The sequence below is a fragment of the Dama dama genome, chromosome 4 (assembly GCF_033118175.1).
Source record: "Dama dama isolate Ldn47 chromosome 4, ASM3311817v1, whole genome shotgun sequence".
NCBI classification, from domain to species: Eukaryota; Metazoa; Chordata; class Mammalia; order Artiodactyla; family Cervidae; genus Dama; species Dama dama.
The window spans coordinates 17931632-17957869 of NC_083684.1; the positions used below are offsets into that span (position 1 = coordinate 17931632).

Consider the following 26238-nt stretch of genomic DNA (forward strand, 5'->3'; position numbering starts at 1 on the left):
GGCCCGCCCCCGGCCTTAAATGTGCGCGGGCGCCGCGAGCAGAAGCGCATCTCCGGAGCTCCGCAGCGAACGTGGGAACGGGGCGGTGGCGGCGGCGGCCCGTGGCGCAGGTGGGCTGCGTGCTGGGGGGCCTGGGGCGCGGACGGGGTCGGCGCCACTGGCGGGCTCCCGGCTGGGGGTGCGGCCCGGGGCGCAGTTGGGCTGCGTGCTGGGGGCCCGGGGCGCGGACGGGCTGGCGGGCTCTGGGCTGGGGTTGCGGACGGCGACCGGGGGGCGCGGGCGGGCGGCGGGCATGGGGGCCGGGGTTCGGGAGCAGGGGCCCGGGGCACCGACGGCAGCGGGCTGCCGGGAGAGCCGCCGGAGGCGCAAGTGGGTGGCGGGCGTGGTCGGCGGCCGGGGAGGCCAGAGGTCGGGAGCGTGGCCGGCGGCGCAGGTGGATGGCGGGCGTGGGGCGCGGACGGCACCTGACGCCGAGGCCGCCCGCGTGCTCTCGCGGCCTGTTTTCTTCCGAATAAAAACTGACCGTCCAGGTGCGGCTGCTTCCAGAGATTGGCCGGTGGTTTAAAATAACCTCGTTTTTCTCAAAATTTGGTTTTCTTTTGGAAAACTTTAGAATGGCGCATACAGAGAGGGGGAATATTGACCGATTATCATAAGACTTGCTCCTTTTCCCCGCTCAAATCCTGCTCTTGAAACAGGGCTGGAGTTCTGACAGTGAAACTGCCCTCCGCGCAGAGCAGCCGCGCGAGTGGGGTTAGAGTGTGAAGCGGGGCGGACAGGAGTTTTTAATTCTGATTGATGACAGTTAAGACGTCTGAGTGCGGCTTTTGCTTCTATCGTATCCCAGTCGTTCCTAGCAAGAAAGTCTGCTAAGGGGTCACAGCTGAAAGAGCTCTGTGGTGTAACTTGAGCTACAGGGCAAAGGGCAGGCTCTCTAAGGTGAGGTGTGCTCCTTGCTTACAGCGTGGATGGAAGCTAGAAATTGAATTTTCCAGAGTTTTCAGCTACCCCCACCCCCAAATTTATGAAGGATGTAACACTTTTTTTTTTTGAAACCCAAATTAGGAGCCAGTCTTTTTGGAGACAATTCTTTTGGATTATGTCAGGTTCCCACCTGAATTGGAGGAGTTTAGGCATTTCAGTGGGTTTCCCCAGTGGCTCAGATGGTAAAGTATCTGCCTATAGTGCTGGAGACCTGGGTTCGATCCCTGGGGTGGGGGTGGGGGGGGGGAGATCCCATGGACAAGGGAATGGTAAGCCACTCCAGTATTCTTGCCTGGAGAATCACATGGACAGAGGAGCCTGGTGGGCAACAGTCCATGGGGTCACAAAGTGTAGGACACGACTGAGTGACTACACACGCGCGCACACAGGCATTTCAGCAAGATTGGGGCTAGAAGGAGAAATGGCTTTAATAGTTCTGGTCTTCCTGGCATCCAGGGCAAAAGACCAGGCGCCCTGAGAGGCGTGGGGAAGGCAAGTGTCCTGCACCTCTACCACCTCCAGACCCTTCCTGGAGTCCACGTGGGGTGGGCCCAGGGCAGCCTCTTATCACCTCCCGCCTGGGAAGCCTGGCCCCTGGCTGATTTGCAGAGATGCAGATTAGCTTCAGATAGAACTTGGCCTGTAAAGAGAATTATTACCTAAAAATCGAGGAAGAGGGAGTCATCAACATGTGACTGCACCTATAAATGTCTCCTGGCTCGGCATTTGGTGGAGTTAATTGGTTAGTGTTCAGTAAATCGTTATGGATCACAGTGTAAGAGAATCATAGGCTTTGAATGCAGGGTTCTAATTTTGGGGTGGGGGTGGGGTATGTCAGTGACAATTGAGGTGAGCTGTCCACGTGCTGAGGTTCTCACTTGTAACCATGGTTTTTCGCCTCTGGGTGAGTGAAACCAGACCCTGCTGGGGGGTCTGGGGGCCTGGGCCTCAGTTTTTCCTCTTTTGAAGGAAGGGGAGCTGGATTAGATGATTTCTAGAGTATTTGATGTTCTATGACTCACTCTTCCTCTCAGTGCCATTCTCTTTACTTTCTTTTTTCTTTTTCTTCTAGATCACCACGCGTTTGTCTTTTAACAGGTTTGGGGGTTATGGATCCATTAGAAATCCCGATGGGGAGGTGTTGAGCCACTTTTTAGAAAAATGCCTGCACAAAAACAAAGCTTTGCGTTTTATTTCAGGAGACTCCTGGAGCATGGACTCCAGTTTATGAACTTTGTACTAAGGGGGTGAGCAAAATGCTGCCAAGCGGGACCATCTCATTTAATCGAGAGATTAGCAAATTAACGCAGACCCCTGCTTCTCTCGTGTTTGAGCCCCTCTTGGCCTTCACCCAGCTCCTTCCTGGGGCGAGGGGAGCTGTTCCATCTCTCTTCTGGGAAAACTCTGGGGAACCTCTGCCTGGCTAGGTTATTTTCTGGGGGTGCGCAGTGGTGGCCTTTTGTTTCTCTCACCAGGTGTCCCTCCCAAGTCTCTCCCTTTTTGCTTACAAGCACGAGGGGCTGTAATCAAATTCTGGGACTTTGAGATCCATTGTCTCTGCAGATGAGGAGAGCTTCAGAGAGAGATGGCCAAGTGGCTTTCCTGAGGTCTAGTTAGAGAAGAGCCTTCACTGGGGTCTAGGGTTTCAGAATTGAAGTCCGCTTCCCATGTCGCTTGCTTCACTCCTGTAAATCCACAAGCAGGCAGCTGGAGTTTACTGGATGAAAAGGTTTCAGGTGGCACTCAGGGGCCTGCACCCCCTCCTACCCGGGACCCCGTCTCCAACCGCAGAGCCACCTGTGGGGTGGCTGGAGTGTCTAAAACACATGCTTCTTGCTTTACTGGCCCAAGTGGCTCTGGATGTGACCATGTTCTTAGGGACAGTATATCTTATCACTGCTGATTGTTTCAAACTGTTTGGCCTGAAGAGGTCACATTTTAATCGGAAGAATTGAAATGCTGGGGTTTTTTTTTTTTTTTGGGTGGGCGTCTGTCCAACAGCCTGGGGGATTTCCAGCCTGTTCTTGTAACTGTGGGCTGTGAGTCGGCATGGGAGGGCTGCTTTCTCTCTGTGCCATCAGGAAGCTGCCCACTTTGCAGGAATCTTCCTCTCCACCACGTCTCTGGGTGCCCTGGGTGGCGAGGCCCCGGTTGGTCATGAGTTCCAGTAAAGAAAGTTGGGGCAGTAATACAAGATGTCCTATTCGGTGACATTCTTCTGAGGTCCAGGTGCTGTGTGGGCTGCTGTCCACTGGTCCCCTGAGACCCCACCACGATGACGCCAGGTGCCTGAGGTTACCCTGGTGTGTCAGAGAGCATTGGTGACGATCCAGGGTCACCCAGCTGACAGGTGGTGGGACTCAAATGGGGCCCCAGCCCTGTCCCATTCCCAGAGCAGCCGTGAAGGGCACTCTAGATGGGACAGACAGCTTTATGGACTTCTCTTTCTCCGAGAGCGCAAATGTCACATTTGCTCACGCACCTTGTTCCAGCCGAGCATTAATAGAATTGGCTCTCAGAGTGACTGACTGCTCATTGAGGGAGCCTGAAAAGGTGAAAGTGACTTCCCCCACCATGTGCTAAAAATGGAGTGATGAGTGATGCCCTCAGGTGCAGCTGTTTGCGTGAAACGGAGCAGGGTGAGAGCTGGGGCGAGCGCAGCCAGAGCCTTGCTTGGACCCACATCTGGCCGAGGCACGGCTGCAGACTTCCCAGGGAGCTTTCGGTTTCCGCTGGGGTCGGAGGTCCTGGAGGCAGGCGCGTTGTCTTCTCATTGCACGTGGCCTGAGTTCCTGGATCCCTGGGTTTCCCCGAGCCCGCACCTGTGTTGGGATCCTCTGACTTTTCCTGTTAGTGGTTCCTGGCTGTTGAGTACCTGGAGCGCTGCGAACAACGAGAGCGTGCTTGTAAGTTTCACAGGATGTGTTTTCTTTTCCCAAGGATGTGTGACCGGAATGGCGGCCGGCGGCTGCGGCAGTGGCTGATTGAGCAGATCGACAGCACCATGTACCCGGGGCTGATCTGGGAGAACGACGAGAAGACCATGTTCCGGATCCCCTGGAAACATGCCGGCAAGCAGGACTACAACCAGGAAGTGGATGCCTCCATCTTCAAGGTAGAGACCCAGCCCCCAGGGACCCCACAGAGCTGTCGAGTGATTGATGTCTTTCTTCTTTCCTTGAAAATGAACCCAGTTGTTTTTTTTTTTTTTAAAAAGATACTGATTTGGCTGCATCAGGTCTTAGTTGCTGCAGGCAAGGTCTTTGATTGCGGCACACTGACTCTGGTCATCCCTGCGGACTTATTCCCTGCAGCAGGTGAGGTCCGAGTTCCCCGACCAGGGATCGAACCCATGTTCCCTGAATTGCAAGGCAGATTCTTAACCACTGGACCACAAGGGAAGTCTTGCTCCAGTTTCTTAAAACAAATGTTGATTGAACATGTTGAAATGTTGCTGAACACGTCTCAGAAAAAACACAGTAGGTGACTTCACGTCTGTTGAATGATTTAACCACTTTCAAGGTCAGTTCTCTATAGCTGGCATTTTCCTATAAGAAACCAAGGGCACTTTTCTTCTGCGCTGCCATTGTCTTTGCATGGTGGTTTAGTCGCGAAAGTCGTATCCGACTCTTGCGACCCCATGGACTGTAGCCCACCAGGCTCCTCCGTCTGTGAGATTTCCTAGGCAGGAGTGGGTTGCTGTTTCTTGTTCCAGGGGCTTCCTGACTCGGGGATTGAACCTGGGTCTCCTGAACTTCAGGCGGGTTCTTCACCGATTGAGCCACTAGGGAAACTTTTGCATGAGGATTAGCAAACTCAGAGGGAACATACTTCTTTCAGACTAAGACCTTTCCCCTGTGGTCTGCCACCTAAATTCCACTTACAGTTCTCGGAAAGGTTTAATTCTTCATTCTTTCATAGTTTCTACTTCTGTTTGGCAGTGGAGGGTCAACTTAGATGAGAGACACCATCTGTCATGACTTCCGGGGCAGGTCATGTGGGTGTCCTGAACCTGCAGCAGATGTCTAAAAATAGCCCGCTTCCCTTGAGAATTGTCTGTTCCCCTGAGCCTGGAGCGACCTGCTGGTTAGTTCCACAGTGCGCGTCGTGACGGCAGCATCAGGCTGAGCCTTCGTCCTGCGCCAGGCGCGGCTCTAGTGCTGTTTCCCGTCAAATACTCCTGTGCAGTTGGCGCTGTTCCTGTCCTTGCTCTGTGGAGGCTCCACGAGGAGGAGTGACTTGTCCAAGGCCTTCCCACTCCTAGGTGATGGAGGCAGCATTTGAATCCAGATTCCCAACCCCCGGCCATATCCGTCACCTAGATCCAGGCAGAGGAGCTGGGAGCTGGGGCTGCCCAGCTCTGTAGCCCAGCCAGGTAGCCCAGCCTGTGGGCTCCTCTGAGACTCCAGAAGTGCGGGCTTCATCCTCCCCGAACACCAGGAGTTTTGGAGCCCAGGTCAAGGTGCGCCCAGGCCTTCCTGTTTGCAAAGAGACTTATAGCTGATCTGACTCAAAATCCAGGTTACAAACTTGCTGCCGTGTGTGGTTGTGGACATTTGGGGGAGTTCGGGGAGGGGAGGTTGAATGAGTGCAGAGGAGCGGGGAGGGCCAGACCCAGACCCCCATGGACGTGAATGATGGGAGCAAAGGCCTGTAGGACCCCAGGGCAGCCCCAGACTTTTACCGGGAATGAGTGTCCACAACACAACCAAAATAAGAGATCATGCCTCAGGCCTAAAGCAGAGCGCCAGTGGGTCATCGCGGGCTCAGGAGGCATTTCAGTCCTTCACGGCTTCGCTTGGTGTCTGTGGGGGGCGCTGTGCATCTTAGTGGTTCTCTTCCAGGTCAGAGCTCTTTGGTGGTCTGATGCCAGTTGCTGGTCCCTCCAAGAAAAGTGGGCGCGTGTGGGCATTCTGTGCTTACCTTCAGGGCCCCTAGCGGTTTGGACCTCTGGCAGGTATCTTCCCTGGGGTCCCAGGTCGGGAGCCTGGGCGCCGCTCCTGCCTCCAGTCTTCTTGGTGGTGTTGTGGGTGCTTTTCTTGGAGAAGCTTTCGGCTTTGGTGTCACAGCGAACACCCTTGGGAATGGCTCTGTCTGAATTTTAATACTGTCCACTGTCCCTGGTCTAGCCAGTGTGGTGGGAATTCTAGATCACAGCTGGCCACAAGCCAGGGCTTTGGTACCGTGGGCACCTGGGGCTGGTGCGTTGCTTGTGTGGGTCTGTCTTATGCACCTAAGGGTGTCAGCAGCACCCTGGCCTTCCCCGGCCGGATGCCAGTAGCTTCCCCACCCCACCATGACAGCCAGACAGGCCCCTGATAATGCCAGGTGCCCCCTGCGGGCACACTCTGGCTCCCCATGGAGAACCCCTCTACGAGCTGGCCGAGACCAGGACAAACAGGTTGAAGTGCAGGCGTGGGGGGCTGAGGGCACAGTTGCCAGCTGACCATCAGTCAGACCACCTCGGGAGGCCAGCGGGGGCGGGACCAGTGGCTGCACAGCCTGGCTTGTGGCTTGTCGCGGGGATGCAGGCCTTTGGCTTCCCCTGCTCCCTGCGTGAGCGCTGCTCTGGGGGGTAATGAAATCGAGCCCCAGATTTATACGTCTTATGCAATGCTCTTCATGGCCGTTTCAACAGCGTTGAGAAAAATGTGTAAGATTCCCAATGTTTCCGTTGATTACGCAGTCGCTTAGTGTGGCAATCTGAGATGAGTCTACAATCTCGGCAGGAATGGGGGCGGGAGGGAGCTGGGTGCCCACCCAGAGTTGGGCGGCCCCCCGGAAGGTGATGGCCCAGGCTGGTGGGTGCAAGACGGTGGAGGGACCTGTCTGGCCCGTCCCTGACTTGCGCTCAGTTCATCCTCCAAGGGGTGCTTCTCTGCCAGGTCCACGAGCAGAACTTGGCTGTTGGAAGATGCCAACAGTCAGGCCTTGAGCCGTCCTGGGAGTTTTCTGGTTAAGTAGAGAGCTTTCTGTTTTAAACATTTATTATGAGTTAAGAGGAAAAATGAGCCTGTGTTCCGGCCTTAGTCATGGGTCATAAGAAGCCACTTATACCGGAGGACCCCTCATTGTCTGCAGGTGTCGTTCTGAGGTCAGCCTCGTGGTGTGGACCAGAGATAGGAGAGTGAATCATGAACCACATCAGCTCATTCTCCGCCATCCCTGACTGTACTGATGAGGCCCTGGTAGCAGGTCACACTTATCTTTAAAAAAGTACTTTTGCTTCCTTTGCATAAAGTTGAGGGGGAAGATCTAGTTAACTGAGGGTGGTGGTGGTTTAGTTGCTCAGTCACGTCTGAGTCTGTGACCCCATGGACTGCAGCACGCCAGGCTTCCCTGTCCTTCACCATCTCCTGGAGTTTGCTCAAACTCATATCCAGAACTGAGGGTCATGATTCACTAATTCTTCTGCCATTGACCAGGCTTTGTGACAGGCCTGAATAAGTTAGAACCTATGTAGTAGCAGGTATTTCAAATTCAGTAGGCCTTTGAGGAAAAAAAAAAATCACGTTTGATTTTTAAAGCACAAGATGAGACGATGATGTTGTTGTTCTTTTAAATTTTGTTGAAGTGTGGTTGATTGACAGTGTTTCATCAGTTTCTATTGCACAGTGAGGTGACTGAGTTACATGTGTATATACACTCTTCACATTCTCTCCCGTTAAGGCCTGTCTTGGGATGTTGAGTAGAGGTCCCTGTGCTCTACGGTAGGACTTTGTTTATCCGTCCTGTCTGTCGTAGTTCGCATCTGTTCAGTGCAGCCTCCCAGTCACCCGCTCCGTCCCGTCCCGCTTGGCACCCACACGTTGTTCCCTGAGACAGTGTGTTAAGCTGGGGGGGCTGGAGGTGCTGGGTTTAGCGCTGGCTGCCGATGAGCACACAGCAGCACAGGGGGAGGCCTCGGCTCCGCAGACCTCAGATCACCGTTCTGTCTAGTGTCCTGAGAGGTCACCCAGCTGAGGTGGGTGACGTTTTCCAGGCAGAGAGGGCTCAGGGCAGGCTGGCATGCAGGCGCCTGACGCCAGCCTAGTGCTTGTCCTGACACGGGGACCCCTGCTTTGCTCTGTGGGTGCCCTGGATTTCCCATGGGGACGAGCGCCCACGGCAGTGCCCTGCAGGCTCTGAATACACCCCAGCTGTCCTGATACGGCCCCCAAATCCACGCTCTTCCAGCCCCATTTGTGATGTGGATTAACCAGCTCAGTGGTTCTCAAATGAGGCTGTGTGTGAGGCGTGATGTTATTTCCCTGGGGGACACAGCGGGGAGTGGGGGTGCTGCTGGCATGGAGGAGGCCAGGGATGCTGCGGGAAGTCCCTGCAAGCCCAGGATGCCCCACCACGAAGAGTGATCCAGCCCCAGTGTCAGTAACGCCAGGTGGAGAGACTCGGATGTAATACAGTATGAATTTAAAGTTACTGTTCAGCATGTACAGAGTTTACTCTTCAATTTCTATGAAAAAAAAAAAAATGCATTGTGTGATGCAGTTAATAAACGAAAAGGATTGGAAGCCGTTTACTTTCACAGAGGGGAGTCCTGTGTCTCTGAGAGGAGGGAGGGACTGCTCACGCTCTCTAGTAGGATGCGGGGTGCTTGTTCGGTCTCTCCCCCTGGGGCAGGGCTGTAGACCCCACACTCAGGGAGGGCATCGGCAGGGAGACAGTGCAGGCACTGACCACCAGGGAAAAATCTAGGACTGTTTTAAATGGGGATGTGACTCAGGGGTGTTAAGAGGTTTTTGGAAGTGTGGCCTCCTAGCCGCCTAAGTCAGAATCCCCAGGACGCTGGCTAAAGGTGCAGGTTCCCAGAGGTAACCCACACAGCGAAGGAAACTCTGGAGGTGAAGGCCCTGGAATCCGCATCGGAACGAGCTTCCCTGGGGACTGGGTGTGCATTGAGGTCAGAAACACCTGCTGCTTGCTGGAGTGAAATTCCTTGGAAGTCAGAACAGCTGGTTTCCAATTCCAGACCGGATCACCTTGGGAAAGCGAGCTTTCAGGATTGCATTCTCCTGAGTGGGGGCTGAGAATCCTCTCTGATTTGTCCCTTCAGGCGGGAAGGATGTCTGATTTTACCTGACGCTAAGTGTTACTTTCACCTGACAGTAGTGACCTCCCAGTCAGTGTGTCTGTATCCAATTTTGAGATCTAAAAACCTGCCCATCCACATGTTAATTTTTTTTAAAATACTTTTCCAGTTTACATGTTGACTTAAAGTTTCCACCTTCGAATTTCTGGTCTCACTTGAGATTCTAAGGTTTGGAGAGGTCAGAAGACAGAGCTGTGAAGAAACCCACAGAGGGGGAAAACACTTCTTTGCATCTTAAAGAGTTCCCTGGGGAGTGGAAAGGGGAGAGAGGGGGCGGGGAGGGTTAGACCGAATGCCAAAATGCAGAACCACATTTCTGTCACAAGTAGCAGGGCACATTGAGACTTTTTGCAGATGTTCCCTTTTCAGGCTGAGTTTTAGCTCAAGGGTGATTTGAAAAAGCAACTAAATTCTTTTTTGTTTTGAACATTCTAGTGGAACCCCAGGCAACTGCAGCTTCCTCAGTGTGCCCCTAACCTTGGGTTCCTCGGGTCCCGGAGAGGGTATGCAGGAGGCAGAGCCACGCTGTGTGTGTGTGTGTGTGTATGTGTGTATGCGGGAGGCAGAGCCACGCTGTGTGTGTGTGTGTGTGTGTATGCGGGAGGCAGAGCCACGCTGTGTGTGTGTGTGTGTGTGTGTGTGTGTGTGTGTGTATGCGGGAGGCAGAGCCACGCTGTGTGTGTGTGTGTGTGTGTATGCGGGAGGCAGAGCCACGCTGTGTGTGTGTGTGTGTGTGTGTGTATGCGGGAGGCAGAGCCACGCTGTGTGTGTGTGTGTGTGTGTGTGTGTGTGTGTGTGTATATGCGGGAGGCAGAGCCACGCTCTGTGTGTGTGTGTGTGCGTGTGTGTGTATGCGGGAGGCAGAGCCACACTGTGTGTGTGTGTGTGTGTGTGTGTGTGTATGCGGGAGGCAGAGCCACGCTGTGTGTGTGTGTGTGAGAGGGTATGCGGGAGGCAGAGCCACGCTGTGTGTGTGTGTGTGAGAGGGTATGCGGGAGGCAGAGCCACGCTGTGTGTGTGTGTGTATGTGGGAGGCAGAGCCACGCTGTGTGTGTGTGTGTGTGTGTGTATGCGGGAGGCAGAGCCACGCTGTGTGTGTGTGTGTGTGTGTGTGTGTGTATGCATGCGGGAGGCAGAGCCACGCTGTGTGTGTGTGTGTATGTGGGAGGCAGAGCCACGCTGTGTGTGTGTGTGTGTGTGTGTGTGTGTATGCGGGAGGCAGAGCCACGCTGTGTGTGTGTGTGTGTGTATGCGGGAGGCAGAGCCACGCTGTGTGTGTGTGTGTGTGTGTGTATGCGGGAGGCAGAGCCACGCTCTGTGTGTGTGTGTGTGCGTGTGTGTGTGTGTATGCGGGAGGCAGAGCCACACTGTGTGTGTGTATGTGTGTGTGTATGCGGGAGGCAGAGCCACGCTGTGTGTGTGTGTGTGTGTATGCGGGAGGCAGAGCCACGCTGTGTGTGTGTGTGTGTGTGTGTGTGTGTGTGTGAGGCAGAGCCACAGTGTGTGTGTGTATGCGGGAGGCAGAGCCACACTGTGTGTGTGTGTGTGTGTGTGTGTATGCGGGAGGCAGAGCCACGCTGTGTGTGTGTGTGTGTATGCGGGGGGCAGAGCCACGCTGTGTGTGTGTGTGTGTGTGTGTGTGTGTGTGTGTGAGAGGGTATGCGGGAGGCAGAGCCACGCTGTGTGTGTGTGTGTGAGAGGGTATGCGGGAGGCAGAGCCACGCTGTGTGTGTGTGTGTATGTGGGAGGCAGAGCCACGCTGTGTGTGTGTGTGTGTGTGTGTGTGTGTGTATGCGGGAGGCAGAGCCACGCTGTGTGTGTGTGTGTGTGTGTGTGAGAGGGTATGCGGGAGGCAGAGCCACGCTGTGTGTGTGTGTGTGTGTGTGTGTATGCGGGAGGCAGAGCCACGCTGTGTGTGTGTGTGTGTGTATGCGGGAGGCAGAGCCACGCTGTGTGTGTGTGTGTGTGTGTGTATGTGGGAGGCAGAGCCACGCTGTGTGTGTGTGTGTGTGTGTATGCGGGAGGCAGAGCCACGCTGTGTGTGTGTGTGTGTGTGTGTGCGGGAGGCAGAGCCACGCTGTGTGTGTGTGTGTGTATGCGGGAGGCAGAGCCACGCTGTGTGTGTGTGTGTGTGTGTGTGTGTATGCGGGAGGCAGAGCCACGCTGTGTGTGTGTGTGTGAGAGGGTATGCGGGAGGCAGAGCCACGCTGTGTGTGTGTGTGTATGTGGGAGGCAGAGCCACGCTGTGTGTGTGTGTGTGTGTGTATGCGGGAGGCAGAGCCACGCTGTGTGTGTGTGTGTGTGTGTGTGTGTATGCGGGAGGCAGAGCCACGCTGTGTGTGTGTGTGTGTGTGTGTGTATGTGGGAGGCAGAGCCACGCTGTGTGTGTGTGTGTGTGTGTGTGTATGTGGGAGGCAGAGCCACGCTGTGTGTGTGTGTGTGTATGTATGCGGGAGGCAGAGCCACGCTGTGTGTGTGTGTGTGTATGTATGCGGGAGGCAGAGCCACGCTGTGTGTGTGTGTGTGTGTGTGTGTATGCGGGAGGCAGAGCCACGCTGTGTGTGTGTGTGTGTGTGTGTATGCGGGAGGCAGAGCCACGCTGTGTGTGTGTGTGTGTGTGTGTATGTGGGAGGCAGAGCCACGCTGTGTGTGTGTGTGTGTGTGTGTGTATGTGGGAGGCAGAGCCACGCTGTGTGTGTGTGTGTGTATGTATGCGGGAGGCAGAGCCACGCTGTGTGTGTGTGTGTGTATGTATGCGGGAGGCAGAGCCACGCTGTGTGTGTGTGTGTGTGTGTGTGTATGCGGGAGGCAGAGCCACACTGTGTGTGTGTGTGTGTGTGTATGCGGGAGGCAGAGCCACACTGTGTGTGTGTGTGTGTGTGTGTATGCGGGAGGCAGAGCCACGCTGTGTGTGTGTGTGTGTGTGTGTATGCGGGAGGCAGAGCCACGCTGTGTGTGTGTGTGTGTGTGTATGCGGGAGGCAGAGCCACACTGTGTGTGTGTGTGTGTGTGTGTATGCGGGAGGCAGAGCCACGCTGTGTGTGTGTGTGTGTGTGTGTGTGTGTATGCGGGAGGCAGAGCCACGCTGTGTGTGTGTGTGTGTGTGTGTATGTGGGAGGCAGAGCCACGCTGTGTGTGTGTGTGTGTATGTATGCGGGAGGCAGAGCCACGCTGTGTGTGTGTGTGTGTGTGTGTGTATGCGGGAGGCAGAGCCACGCTGTGTGTGTGTGTGTGTGTGTGTGTATGCGGGAGGCAGAGCCACGCTGTGTGTGTGTGTGTGTATGTATGCGGGAGGCAGAGCCACGCTGTGTGTATGTGTGTGTGTGTGTGTATGTGGGAGGCAGAGCCACGCTGTGTGTGTGTGTGTGTGTGTGTGTGTGTATGCGGGAGGCAGAGCCACGCTGTGTGTGTGTGTGTGTGTGTGTGTGTGTGTATGTGGGAGGCAGAGCCACGCTGTGTGTGTGTGTGTGTGTGTGTATGCGGGAGGCAGAGCCACGCTGTGTGTGTGTGTGTGTGTGTGTATGCGGGAGGCAGAGCCACGCTGTGTGTGTGTGTGTGTGTGTGTATGCGGGAGGCAGAGCCACGCTGTGTGTGTGTGTGTGTGTGTGTGTATGTATGCGGGAGGCAGAGCCACGCTGTGTGTGTGTGTGTGTGTGTGTGTATGCGGGAGGCAGAGCCACGCTGTGTGTGTGTGTGTGTGTGTATGCGGGAGGCAGAGCCACGCTGTGTGTGTGTGTGTGTGTGTGTATGCGGGAGGCAGAGCCACGCTGTGTGTGTGTGTGTGTGTGTGTGTATGCGGGAGGCAGAGCCACGCTGTGTGTGTGTGTGTGTGTGTGTATGCGGGAGGCAGAGCCACGCTGTGTGTGTGTGTGTGTGTGTGTGTATGTGGGAGGCAGAGCCACGCTGTGTGTGTGTGTGTGAGAGGGTATGCGGGAGGCAGAGCCACGCTGTGTGTGTGTGTGAGAGAGGGTATGCGGGAGGCAGAGCCACGCTGTGTGTGTGTGTGTGTGTGTGTATGCGGGAGGCAGAGCCACGCTGTGTGTGTGTGTGTGTGTGTGTATGCGGGAGGCAGAGCCACGCTGTGTGTGTGTGTGTGTGTGTGTGTGTGTGTATGCGGGAGGCAGAGCCACGCTGTGTGTGTGTGTGTGTGTGTGTGTATGTGGGAGGCAGAGCCACGCTGTGTGTGTGTGTGTGAGAGGGTATGCGGGAGGCAGAGCCACGCTGTGTGTGTGTGTGAGAGAGGGTATGCGGGAGGCAGAGCCACGCTGTGTGTGTGTGTGAGAGAGGGTATGCGGGAGGCAGAGCCACGCTGTGTGTGTGTGTGAGAGAGGGTATGCGGGAGGCAGAGCCACGCTGTGTGTGTGTGTGTATGTGGGAGGCAGAGCCACGCTGTGTGTGTGTGTGTGTGTGTGTGTGTGTGTGTGTATGCGGGAGGCAGAGCCACGCTGTGTGTGTGTGTGTGTGTGTGTGTGTGTGTGTGTATGCGGGAGGCAGAGCCACGCTGTGTGTGTGTGTGTGTGTGTGTATGTGGGAGGCAGAGCCACGCTGTGTGTGTGTGTGAGAGAGGGTATGCGGGAGGCAGAGCCACGCTGTGTGTGTGTGTGTGTGTGTGTGTATGCGGGAGGCAGAGCCACGCTGTGTGTGTGTGTGTGTGTGTGTGTATGCGGGAGGCAGAGCCACGCTGTGTGTGTGTGTGTGTGTGTGTGTGTGTGTTCTCACTTCTCTCAAAGCAGGTGATGTGACTGGCGTCTCTGGAGGGTATGCGGGAGGCAGAGCCACGCTGTGTGTGTGTGTGTGTGTGTGTGTGTGTGTGTGTGTGTGTGTGTGTCTTCTCACTTCTGTCAAAGCAGGTGGTGTGACTGGCGTCTCTGGAGGGTATGCGGGAGGCAGAGCCACGCCGTGTATGTGTGTGTGTCTTCTCACTTCTGTTAAAGCAGGTGGTGTGACTGGCGTCTCTGGGGTCTCCAAGCCCTGAAATTCCTTGGCTGAGCGTGGCTGGCACAGGAGGACTTCCGGGGGGTGGGCAGAGCAGGTCCTGCCTGTGGTCGGTTCTGGGTGTGCCGTCCCGGGGCCAGCTGCGTGTTTCATGTGTTTCTTTTCTTCCTTCAGGCCTGGGCCGTTTTTAAAGGGAAGTTTAAGGAAGGGGACAAGGCCGAGCCAGCTACGTGGAAGACGAGGCTACGCTGCGCTTTGAACAAGAGTCCAGATTTTGAGGAAGTGACAGACCGGTCCCAGCTGGACATCTCTGAGCCATATAAAGTTTACCGCATCGTCCCCGAGGAGGAGCAGAAATGTAAGTGTCCTTTCTTTATGGGCACTCGGCCCGACAGAGGCCTCCTGGGTCTGGGATCCGAGTGGCCGCCCACGGGGTCCAGCTAAACAAATAGCTCTCCCCCTTGTGTCAGCAGAGGCGGAGGTCTCTTTCCGCTGACCTCACCCACCACCTGCCGACTGACGGGGCAGCCTCTGGTGGGTGAGGTGGGGCGATGGGGCAGCCTCTAGTGAGGGGCTGGCTGACCATAGGACCAGGAGCACGTGCTGGGGCCTCCCTGGGGTCCAGCAACCATCCTGGATGGGAGCAAGGCTCCCCCGATGTGTGGATGAGGGATCCCTTCTGTTTCGCAGAGCTGTTTAGCAGCTCGCAGAGCAGGCTAGGAGAGAGGAGGCTGGGCAGAGAAGGGACGGCTGATAGGGGCTGAGGGCAAGGTTCTGGAATGAATTTGCACATGGCACACTGCTGGCTTCAGGGCTGGAGACTGGACAGGCTTCTAGATGCTGGGTCCTGATGGCCGATGGGAACCGCAGGATGTGATAATTCCTACAGTCTCCTCCGCTGTAAAGCCCCAGGAAAGCAATTGTGAGGCGATTGCAGCAGAATAGCCAAAGCCAGCCTTACAACACGGCCCTGCTTCCCACGGACTGCTCCGGGCAGATGTCACTAATCCATCAGGGTGTCTCCGGTCCGGCCTTAGTCGTTTCCACGGTGCTGTGCTCTGTGGCCGCTCCAGGTCAGAGCTGGCCCAGTGGGATGCAGCCTCATTACCATCCAGGGTTTAAAACATTCTTCTAACACCGATTTTCTTAGCCTCTGATGTTGCAGTTAGTCTTGGCACAGCATCCTTTTGTCCTTAGCCACTTACTTAGTCATCCAGTCATGCCAGCTGGGAAGAAGTTGAACCCTCAAACTACCTAGGGCAGGGCAGAAATTCAGAATTTCTGAGGGAGCTCTTAGCACTGTAGGGAGGTTGGAAATGTTGATGTGTAGTTTTTACAAAGTTAAAAATAGAGACTGTCACAAATACCGGGTTGAGCAAGAAGTTCTTTCGGGTTTCCCCACGAGATCCTATGGAAAAGCCCAAACGAACATTTTGGCCAACTCAGTATCTGGGGAGCCTGGGTCAGAGAGGTGCTGAGCCAGTTAACGAGGGTGCGCACGTGGCCAGAAGTCTTGCTGGACAACACGCGATGCTGTGGCCCACAGTCAGTGACAGGCAAGAGGTGGAGCTGAAACTGCGTATCCTGCCGGGCCCTGGTTGGCGGTGATCTCTTCTACTGATCATTTGTAGCTTATTGTCTGTAAATTAACACCCAGCTCTACTGAGTCTGAACCCTCGTCGATAATCAGCAGTAAGTCAGACAGACTGACCTTCCCCTGGGGGATCTGCTGGCCTCCCCTCAGGGGGACACCTCTCAGCGAAGACTCTGGGAGGCTCTCTTCCCAGTTTACTTACCAGTTTGGGATTATTTTTCATCATCACGGAGTAAACTGTGACTTGAAGGAATAGGGAAGTTTCTCTAATCCCCCGCCCCCGGGGTCAGCCAGGCTCGACTGGGCAGGTGACCCTGGTGTGTTTATAGCCCAGAGTGCAGCCAGCATCACCTGCAGGGTGGATGTTACAGAAGCAGGGTTCTCAGGGGCCGGGGAGCCATGCATTTGCATAGTGTCTAGGTGGGCGCGCTTTCCTCTCTACCCCAGTGGTTTGCTGGCTGCCCTAGGGGTGCCCCACCTGCCCCCTGCTTCCCCTGTCAGCAGCTTCCAAGTGAGTTCCCGAATCTGTCAAAATGGTATCAAAAAAGTTCAGCCCTGGTGAAACAATGGGTTGATTCTCCAGATGACTAGGACCGCCGAATTCCAGCAAACCAGTGTTTGTTGGTCATAATACGTTTCACATGGATGGGTGTAATGAGGCGAGTTTCTGGCCCAGGAAGCGGCCTGGTGATGGAGGGAGAAACTAGCCCGGTCCAGAGTGGTTGTCGTGGGAACACTGGTGCGCCTGTAGAAGGTCCCTGCTGCTGGCGGGTTCCAGCCTGGGCACCCTTGAGCCTATGGTGCTCTGCGTGTGTGCACACAGATGCACACGTGTATATTTGGAAAGGCCAAAAAGGGATTTCCTGCCCATTGACTTTAAAAAAAGACTCCAACCTGCACACACATTTGCCAGGAAATCTTTGCGTGTCTTCAGATGCCCCAGCTTGTAACTATGAGCCCTGCTGGGTGTGGAGCAAACCGGATATGAGCTCACTTTAGATCTCGGCAGACAGAAGGAAGAGATGGAAGCCCTGCCTCGGCCCTCTGGGTGCTGGGCACAGCAGCGGCCAGCTGCTCTTAGAGCCTGCTGGTCAGATGACTGGAGCAGCATGGGAAGACCCGCGCTCGGCCTTCCCCAACCAGAGAAAGACACAGACTGACTTCTGTTTCTTTCAGCCTAGCCTTAGGAAACCGCTGCCTGTGGCCTTGCTGATGGCTGTGACGCCTCAGTGCCGTCTATCACGCGCTTGTCCGTTTTTCCATAGGCAAATTAGGTGTGGCGGCCCCGGGCTGTGTGAGCGAGGCCGTGGAGATGGAGTGTGGGCGCTCTGAGATCGACGAGCTGATCAAGGAGGTGAGTGGGGCGGCATGTCCAGGGCATCGGGGGGAGAGTGGCACCTCCCGAGTGCCCTGCTCAGGCTGTCACTCCAGCCAGGATGGGACGGGAGGGCCTGGCCTTGCCCGCTTGTCAGTGCCTGCACCTCATATTCTGTCCTTTGTCCCGAGGGCTGGGGCCCAGCTGCTTCTGCGCATCCACCGAGCCCCCCCCCCCCCCAACCCTGGCTCAAGACTCGTCAAGTCTTGAACATTTTGGATGGCACCATATATCACCTGGCCTTTTTTAGGCAGGCTGCAGTGGGAAAATAATAATAAGCTTCCCTTGCTGCTGTGGGCTGGGTTCATGACACGGATTACCCACCAGCCCTCACTCGGCTTGGTCCCTGTCGTGTGAGTGCAGGTCTTAGTCCTCAAGAAGCTGCAGAGCCGTCTAACCAGGCTTATTAGGATTGTGCGTAAGATCGCAATTCACAGGCTGTAAGGAAAGGCTTCCCGGGGTCTCCTTAAGCAAAACACATGGGTTTTGAATACTAATTATAGCTGCTTTTAGCTCCTTAGCTCTCTCTCTATGGCCATTGCAAGGCCGACACTGCCTAGCTAAAGTAATCCCACGCAGCTTTTGTAGAAGGTGGCGTAGGTGGTCTAGCAGTTCTCAGAACCCGCAGGGCAGTGACAGAACCTTCTGGAGAAGCTTGAAGGCAGAGGAGGCAGGTAACCAAGTGCAGCCTCCTCTGGGCTGTCCTTCCTGGAGGTGACAGCCATCACGTCTCTGGGGGGCGGCTGGAGTGTGGCAGACTGTCCAGCATCACTGCGGGCTCCCCCCGGAGCATCAGGGCAGCCGGGTGACTAGGTTCATGGCTGTTGCAGCAGGCAGTTCCTTGTATAAGGCCCGTGAGCAGGTGAGGGCCCCGCAGAGGCTAGTGGTTCGGTCACGTGCTGTGATTGCTCAGCCTGGTGGGTTTATCGTCTTGGGTCTTCCCTTCCTCTCGTGCAATGGAGGTGATGGTGTGGGTCTAGTTAAGACTGGAAGCCCAGTGACAGCCGCGCTCTCCTCTTGCAGCCTCCTGTGGATGACTACATGGGGATGGTCAAGAGGAGCCCCTCGCCACCTGAGGCCTGCCGGAGCCAGCTCCTCCCAGACTGGTGGATGCAGCAACCCAGTGCAGGTGAGGGCGGGAGCCCCGAGCCGTGGGGCAGATGTGCCCTGACGGTCATCGGTCTTCATGCTTTGCTGCTGGGGGCGGGTGGGCAGTGGGGCAGCCGTGATTCCTGTTTTCCTGAAGGTGATTGCGCCCAGAGAACTGTTGTGGCTTCAGCCACCACGGGCAGAGCCTGGCCACAACTAGGCCCCCGCTTGCCACCGTCCCCTGGAAGGCACTGTGTCCTTCCTGTAGGAGGTGGCGCTCCCCACTGGGCTCCTGGGGAGAGTGGCCGGAAGAGCAGGAGGCCACAGGGAGGTCGTGGCTCTTGGCCGTGGGGGCGGTAGGTCCGTCAGGTCAGTCTCTTGTGACATTGAGGCCTTGGAGTCGGGGATGACCCAGCGTGTCTGAGACGGAGAGAGCACAGAGCCTGGGTTTGAAGCCTGTGCCGGGGGCTGCACGCCTGCCTTGAGCCCCCTTTTACTGGATATAAAGCAGAGACACCGGGGCCCGCTCCCAGGGTTATGAGGCTGGACTGTGGCCTCTGCCCTCTCGTTAGCACCTGATGCCCCGTCCTGCTCCTTGAAGCGACCCTCCTCCCGCGGGCACGGGCCCCTCTGCCTCCTCCTCCACTTTTCTGTCCCCCGTCCCTGGTGGTAGACCGGGAGGTGACCATTGGCCCAGCGGCCTGAGGTGGCCAGGCGTCAGGGCCTGAGCTGCAGCAACACGCCCAGGGAACCCTCGAGCCCCGGGCTCCCCTCTGAGATCAGGCTGGGGTGGGGGCTGCAGTCCAGCAGTGGTTTCGGAGCAGACCCCCCGGGTGGGAAGGAAGTGTGGCCCCACTGTGTCACCGGTCCGCAGTCCCACAGGACAGAGGGAGTCTCCTCCACGCTGGGCGGGTTGCGGTCCGGTTTTCTGAAACCTGGTCGCTGTGCTGGACGGGAGAACACTCGGCACAGCAGAGGCCCATGGCAGGGCCCGGGGGGCGCGCGGGGCCCCTAGAGGAACCTGGAGGAACGCGGGGCTGCGTCTGACGCTGCTTGCTTTCTTCGCCAGGCCTGCCGCTGGTGCCAGGGTACAGCGCCTACGACGCCCACCACTCAGGTAGGGGGGCTCGGGGCAGGGTGGGGGCATGGGGGGGATGGGGCTGCGCGTTCTTTGAAGACAGAGCTCTCAGGATCAGTGGGGGCCCCGAGGGCTGTGAATGAGCGCAATCTGGTGTCGGAGGTGGGGAGCCTGGCTCCTCCTCCTCACTGCTGGGGAGTGAGCGACTGGCCTCTCAGGGCCTGTTCTTGGGTTGGACCCACAGACAGAGCCACAGAGCTCACGACAGGCGAGATCCTGCAGGAGGAAGGGTGTGGGGACTCGGTGAGCCCAGGTGGACTGAGCGAAGCGTCGGCGCCTCGGGCTCCTCCTCCGTGAAGTAGGAATGGTCATGACAGCCCCTTCAGCAGCGCCTTGAGGGCTGGTGTGTTACTGCAGCTTTCTGGCCCGTCGCTGGTGTCAGGCTCGTCTACCGACACACCATCTCCCACACTTACGATGATGACCCTGGAAATGGCGGTGGTGGATGTCACCGCATGTGGTGTCCGGCTGGGCGCTGGGATCCACGCCGCTCATCACTGCGCTGCCTCTGGGCAGGTGCCGCTACTGCTCCCCCAGCACAGGCTTGGAGGCCCCAGGTACCCCGGCCGGGCTGCGGCCCTGGGCCGTCCCGTCTGCTCCCATCCCCGCGGGCAGAGGTGGCCTGTGCCGCGTGGTTGTCTAGTTGTGCTGGGGTTGTGGACTGTGGCCTCCAGGATTCACACTCAGGCTCAGTGGTGACATCTTCAGGGTGGAGGAAGGCGCTGTCTTCCCCAGCAGCTGCTCGGCTTTGTGAGAAGCAAGCAGCCTGGCTCCTCCAGACGGACCACGGGACGTCAGGGCTGCGGGTCTCGGGCTTCCGGTGCAGCGGAGGGAACAGGGCTTGGAGGGCAGAGTCTCGACCATGGCCCTCACAAGACGGGTATATTTGGGGGAGTGGAGCTGGGTCTCCCCAGGCAGGAGGATAAGGGAAACGATCCCCTGTCCTCAGAGCTCGTCGCCATTGCCAGCAGCCTGCGAGTTGGGAGCGGTCAGGACTCAGCTTCACAGGAGGAACCAGGCTTAGAGGTTCAGTCTTCCGCCAGGGGTCCCACAGCCGGGGAAGTGGAGTTGGGGGTTCAGACCTGGGCATCTGTGCCCACCAGAGGCCGCATCCAGGGTAGCCTGCTGACCGGTGCTTCCCGGGCGGGGGAGTCACAGGCACAGGGCTGGGGGCCTGGGGGCCAGAAGACAGCCTGGGGAGGAAGTGCCCCGGGTGGTGCCGGAGCCGTCCAGCATGTGGGGAGACCCACGGCCATGGCGCAGCCAGGAAAGTCCGCCCCTGCTCCTGCGGAGGTGGTGGACTTCAGTCCCTCTGCTGGGTTCACACACACGCCCTGCTGGGTAAACAGGTCATCAGGGTCCCCTGTCCTCAGCCCTGCAGGGAGGAGGCGTCGAGCGAGGCGGGCAGGGCGCAGTGGAGAGTGGGGGCCCCGCACCTCTGGGCGGCCCTGTGGAAACAGACACAGCTGGGCTTGCTTCCCCCACATTTTCTAGAGACGAGGGGTCTGGATTTCTGTGTGAAACCTTCCATATAAAACGTGGGCAGCAAAAACAAACAAACAAACAAAAAAACGTGGGCAGCACACGCGTCTTCACAGCGCCCCACTCTGCCGGCGGGTCCACACGTGCCTGTGTGCGCTGTGTCCGCGCGCTGGCTGGGGTCACGGGTGACGTCTGGAGCAGACGGTGCGGCGGACGCGGGGCGGCCTGCCGGGGATGGCTGGGGCCAGGTCCCCACCTGGCAGTTGTGTGGTCAGGGCGAGCCCGTCTCCCGCCTGGAGGCTGGCGTGATGGCCTCGTCCTCGGGTGGGTGCGAGGACTCGGTGAGTGAGGCCAGAGCACGCGTCTGGCACAGCTGAGAGCAGGGCTGTGACGGGACTCGGCTGTCAGCTCCGTGTCATCCCAGTTCATGGAACCACCGCTGACCTGGTGCTCACTCATGCCAGACACACACACACACACAGTCTCATGGCCCTCAGCCGCCTGGCGGGGCTGTCGTCTCCGCTTTGCTGACGGGGAGCCTGGGGCACAGAGCAGGTGACCCTCTGCCCCAGCCCCTGGCTGGGCCCCCGCGTCAGGAGGCCGGGTCCCAGGTCCCTGCTCCTGGCGTCTTTGCACCGCTGCCGTGGTCAGACTGTCCCCCTGCAGGGCCATCCTCCGGGAGCAGGGGCCGTGCTGAGGCGCTTCTCCTCAGGGGCCCCTCTGCAGGGCGGGGGCGGGTGCACGTCCTTGCTCAGGCCCTTCTGGGCCCCCACGCCCTTCCCCCTGCCCCGGCCTCTCCGGAGCACCTGTGCGGCAGACGTTCACACGGTCAGAGGCGCTGGCGTGAGATAAGGCGGTGATGACAGGGCCAAGGGGCAGAGTGGTGACAGTCGATCCGGACTGTTCTGTTCACTTGGGACAAAGGTCGGCACTGCCCTGGAGGGGAGGGGTTGTCAGGTGTGGTGTGCAGACGGGGCCCGGGGGGAGGGGATGAGACGTGGGCGTGGAGCCCTGGGGCTCAGTGTCCCCAAAAGTCAAGTAAATGAGGTGGACCAGGGCACCCGAAGACCCCAACAGTGTGTGATCCTGGATCCTGCTGAGCTCCAGTGTGGGGAAGATGGCGCCTGCAGCCGCAGCGGGCAGCCTCACCGTCTGAGCAGGGGTTCCTTGCGCAGAGCCCAGCGCGAGGGCCCACCCGGGCCCAGCAGGTGGCCGCCCGTGGGGCCGCCCCTGACAGTGGGGCAGGTGGTTGGTACACCGCGCACGCTCGGGGGCACAGCAGAGTTGGGCCATTCGCGGCTGGTGTGGCTCCACAGGCGGCCCTCGGCGGGGCTGGGGCCCCAGGCCCATCGGTAGTGTGTGTGTGGTCCTTGTAGCAGATGCTGGGTGCTACTGTGTATTATAATAATACACAGGTCTTACACGTGTATTAACAGGTCTTACCCGTTAATACACGGGTCTTAACATGCAGGTCCCTCTGGGGAAGGGGTTCCCTAGGATCTGATGCTCTGTTCACTCCCACCGCAGAGGTGCCCCAACCTTAGTCACTTGAGGCCCCACCTTTGCCATCTGTTTCCACATCAGGGTGTTGCCTAGGCTATTATCAATGTCTTGAGTTTTCTGTCAGTCAGTCTCACTTTTACAATTTAAACTTAACTGGAGACCATCCATCGTTGCCTGTAAAATGGAACCAGTTCTGCTTGCTCTAAGTAGGAAGGCAGAGGCCACAGCAGATTCAGTGGAGCCCAGACCCTGCGGTGTTCGCACCCATGGCTCACGGCCTGTCTGGTCTGAGGGAGGTGGGCAGCATCGTTGAGATCCCTCAGCACCACACTGGGGCTTTCTTCCTGAGGTGACCAGACACTGAGAGAATGCGGAAAGTGGGGATAATCTTTTCGTTTATTAAGTGCTGTCTCCACTCCCCCTGCCCCAACCCACCCTGGTAATCTTACGTGTGGCACGTTTTGGGAAACATTGACTTAAATTGAGTACTTTTCAAACTTCTTCCCAAGAATAGGTTTGGATGAAAGGTTTGAGATTCTTAATTGGAAATTCAGGCAACCCCAAAGCAACTGTGAATTTGTCAGGAAACAGATTGCATCTTTGCTTTCCCTAACCTGGAAATCACATCTAGCATTTCCTTACATTATGAATGTGGGCAGTACTGCGTGTGTGTGTGTGTGCACATACATATATACATTTATTTACATGTGTACACGTTATGATCTAACATTGCATGCTGTGTATGTCAATGGTGTAGCAGTGCCTGTGAGGTGGAGCTGTTTTCCTAAGAAATTAACATGGTTGACCCTCAGCTGTGACTTGTAAATTATAGCAGTTAAGAGACAGAAGTGGGGTGGGGGGTACCACAGTATTACTACTTTGACTCACTGGCTTCCTTGGTGATGCTCAGTATTTATTCATGCTTATAAAAACATTATTTCTAGAAGGGGTGCGTGAACTTCCCCAGAAAGTGAAGAGGCCCCAGGTGCACCGAGGGTCACCCCTCCCATCCTCCTGGGAAGGCAGACTCGGGACATGTGGGCACAGCAGAGATGGCACCCCCATGGCCCCTGACCGTCCCCGTCTCCCCACAGCCTTCTCCCAGATGTTCATCAGCTTCTACTACGGGGGCAAGCTGGTGGGCCAGACCACCACCACGTGCCCCGAGGGCTGCCGCCTGTCGCTGGGCCAGCCCGGCCTTCCGGGCGGGAAGCTGTACGGGCCCGAGGGCCTGGAGCTGGTGCGCTTCCCGCCGGCTGACGCCATCCCCAGCGAGCGGCAGCGGCAGGTGACGCGGAAGCTGTTCGGGCACCTGGAGCGCGGCGTCCTCCTGCATAGCAGCAGGCAGGGCGTGCTGGTCAAGCGGCTGTGCCAGGGCCGCGTGTTCTACAGCGGGAACGCTGCGCCCGCCCGCGACCGGCCCAACAAGCTGGAGCGCGACGAGGTGGTCAGGGTCTTCGACACCAGCCAGTTCTTCCGAGGTCAGTGCCCACACATCTCCCTCCTGTCTGCGTCTGGGGTGGCAGGCTGGGGTGCCCCTGCCTTTGAGCCCTGCCGGTTCTCCCCAAGCCACCCAGGCCCCTCCTTCCCGACCTCCACGTCTGGAGGGGGTGCCGCTGGGGGAGGATCAAGGCACTGAGTGCCTCGCCTGCTGCTGTGGGCTGTCCCCTCGCCGGGGAGCTGGGAGGAAGTCTCAGGCCCCTCCTTGGGCCTGTGGGTCAGAACCCACATCTTGGCAACAAGGCCCCCAGGGGCTGTGTCCACATCCTGAGACACGCTGACCTTGCACATGCAGCGTGGGAGTGCTGCCTGGGGCTGCCGCTGTCTGTGAGGCGGGTGGTTAGGTTCCCACTGCAGGAGCTCCCCCTGGAAGCTCAGACTGGATGATCACTCACTGGGGTCCTGAGGCTGCCGGCCGGTCCCCAGAGCCCCGATCTCCTCTCTGTAGCAGCAGAGGCCGCCAGACGCCTCCTAGGGAGCTTTCTAGAGACGGGACCTGGAAGGGTGGGCGGGCGTAGGTGCAAGAGCCCTGACTCCATCTGGCTCAGGGGGTGGGTGGCTGGGCTTCACCACACCCCTCGCCTCCCCCGACCCCTGCCCCATCCACAGAGCTGCAGCAGTTCTACAACAGCCAGAGCCGGCTGCCCGACAGCAGGGTGGTGCTGTGCTTCGGAGAGGAGTTTCCGGACACGACCCCACTGCGCTCCAAGCTCATCCTCGTCCAGGTGAGCGGGGCAGGGACGGGCACTTGCGTGTGAGCAGGCCTGGGTGAGACCCCAAGTGGGCAAGCGGATCCTCCTCACCTCGGAACTATCTTCCCAGATTCTAGGACTCTCAAAATCTACGTGCTTTCCACTCTTAGTTTTTAAAAACTCAAAACCACTTTTTCAGAAAGAGTCCTTAAGTCTAGGTGACAGATCAGGGCTTTCCCAGCCCTGGTGAGCTCTAGTCAGAAGTGAACCCCACGGGTGGAATTGGGGGCCCTGGCTCGCCAGCCTGGGACACTGCTGGGAGGGTATAGCATGCTCTCTTAAAAGGGCTTTCAGTATCCTGCAGTCCCAAGGCTTTCAGTATCCTGCAGTCCCACTCCTGGGCATTATCCAAACAAAGCTCTACTTTGAAGAGATCCACGTACCCCTATAGTCGTAGCAGTATTCACAACAGCCAAGACATGGAAGCAGCCTAAGTGTCCATCAGGGTCCCGGAGGTTCTGGGTGACAGCTCTGGGCTGGATGTGCAGAGAGCACCCCCCACTCCAACCCCGCTTCGTCTCTGACTCGTGTGCTGATGTCCCAGGTGGAGCAGCTGTATGTCCGGCAGCTGGTAGAAGAAGCAGGGAAGGGCTGTGGCCCCGGCTCCTTGATGCAGGCCCCCGAGGAGCCCCCACCAGACCAGGTCTTCCGGATGTTTCCAGAGATCTGTGCCTCCCACCAGAGACCTTTCTTCAGAGAAAATCAACAGATCACAGTTTAAGTCTCCAGGGCACCGCCGCCTTCCCACCCCCCACAGCTAGAATCTCATTATTACAATTACTATCGGATGTGAAGCCCCCTGGCCTGGGGTGGAGGGCTTCACCCTGCTCTTTGTTTGGTAAGGGCGTCCTGAGGACCCGACGGGGAACAGCACCATGCCCACTTCTGTCACTCAGGTAGAAGCATCGAAACTCAACCAGATGCTCTGGATGCTGAGCTGTGCCCTGCGGTTAGGACATTCTTTCCTCCGTTTCCCTCTGATCATCGTTAGTTGCTATGACTCTTTCAGCATTTGGGGCTACCTGATGTTTCCAGAGACCTAGCATTCAGTTTTACTAGCAGGTAGCTGTTTCCAGGACAGAAATCCTGGAAAAGCAGAAGACCGCTTTTGTTTTTATCTTTGGTTAGAGCTAGAGAGTTAGGATTCCATGTGCTTGATTCAGTGAAGTGTCTCTTTACCTTTTAAGCATGTTGATAAGATTTAAAAACACCTGGATACCAGCCTACCTTTCAAAAGTGAAAGCAGAACTCCTGGCTCTTTAGAAGAAAGCATGTTTGTCTTAGAATTTGGTGTCAGGCGTGCATCTCCCTGCCAGGTGAGCTGGTGTTTCCATCTTCAGACGGTGAAGACTTCCCTCTTGGGCCTTTGTTGCCAGGAAGCTTAGAGCTGAATTTATTTTTCATTTCTGTAATTAAATCATCCAATATATGTCTCCTTCATTCTCAGTGGTTTTGACCTATTTTAAAAATATTTGTACTTTTCATTATCTTTTTTAAATTAATGGTTCTATTGTAAACTGTCTTGAATCTTTTTTATATAAAGTGGGCAGGATATAAACCACAAGTTCAAAAATAACTGTGGATGGAACAGACTTTTTGTTTGTGCCTTTGATTCAGTCAACCCATTCGTGGGCCAGGGGCGTGAGATGTGTGGGGGCAGCTCGGGGACTTTGGATGGGATATATCCGCTTCTCACCACAACGCTGGTCCCCTGGCCCTAGTACTGCCTGGGATCAGTGATGACCCTGTTCAGCATGGAGAGAAGGGAACCCTCCTACACTGTTGGGAACGTACCTT

General features: G+C 56.9%; 1 protein-coding gene across 1 annotated transcript; it reads left to right on the forward strand.

The window, feature by feature from the left end:
• Positions 1-4: 4 nt before the first annotated feature.
• IRF8 (interferon regulatory factor 8) lies at positions 5-26017 on the forward strand. Its single transcript, XM_061138327.1, has 9 exons — positions 5-110; positions 3925-4099; positions 14183-14366; positions 16868-16956; positions 18001-18106; positions 19136-19183; positions 23284-23670; positions 24299-24414; positions 24986-26017. The coding sequence occupies exons 2-9, from the start codon at positions 3926-3928 to the stop codon at positions 25160-25162; spliced, it is 1281 nt and encodes a 426-aa protein (XP_060994310.1). The 5' UTR covers positions 5-110; position 3925; the 3' UTR covers positions 25163-26017.
• The last annotated feature ends 221 nt before the right edge of the window (positions 26018-26238 follow it).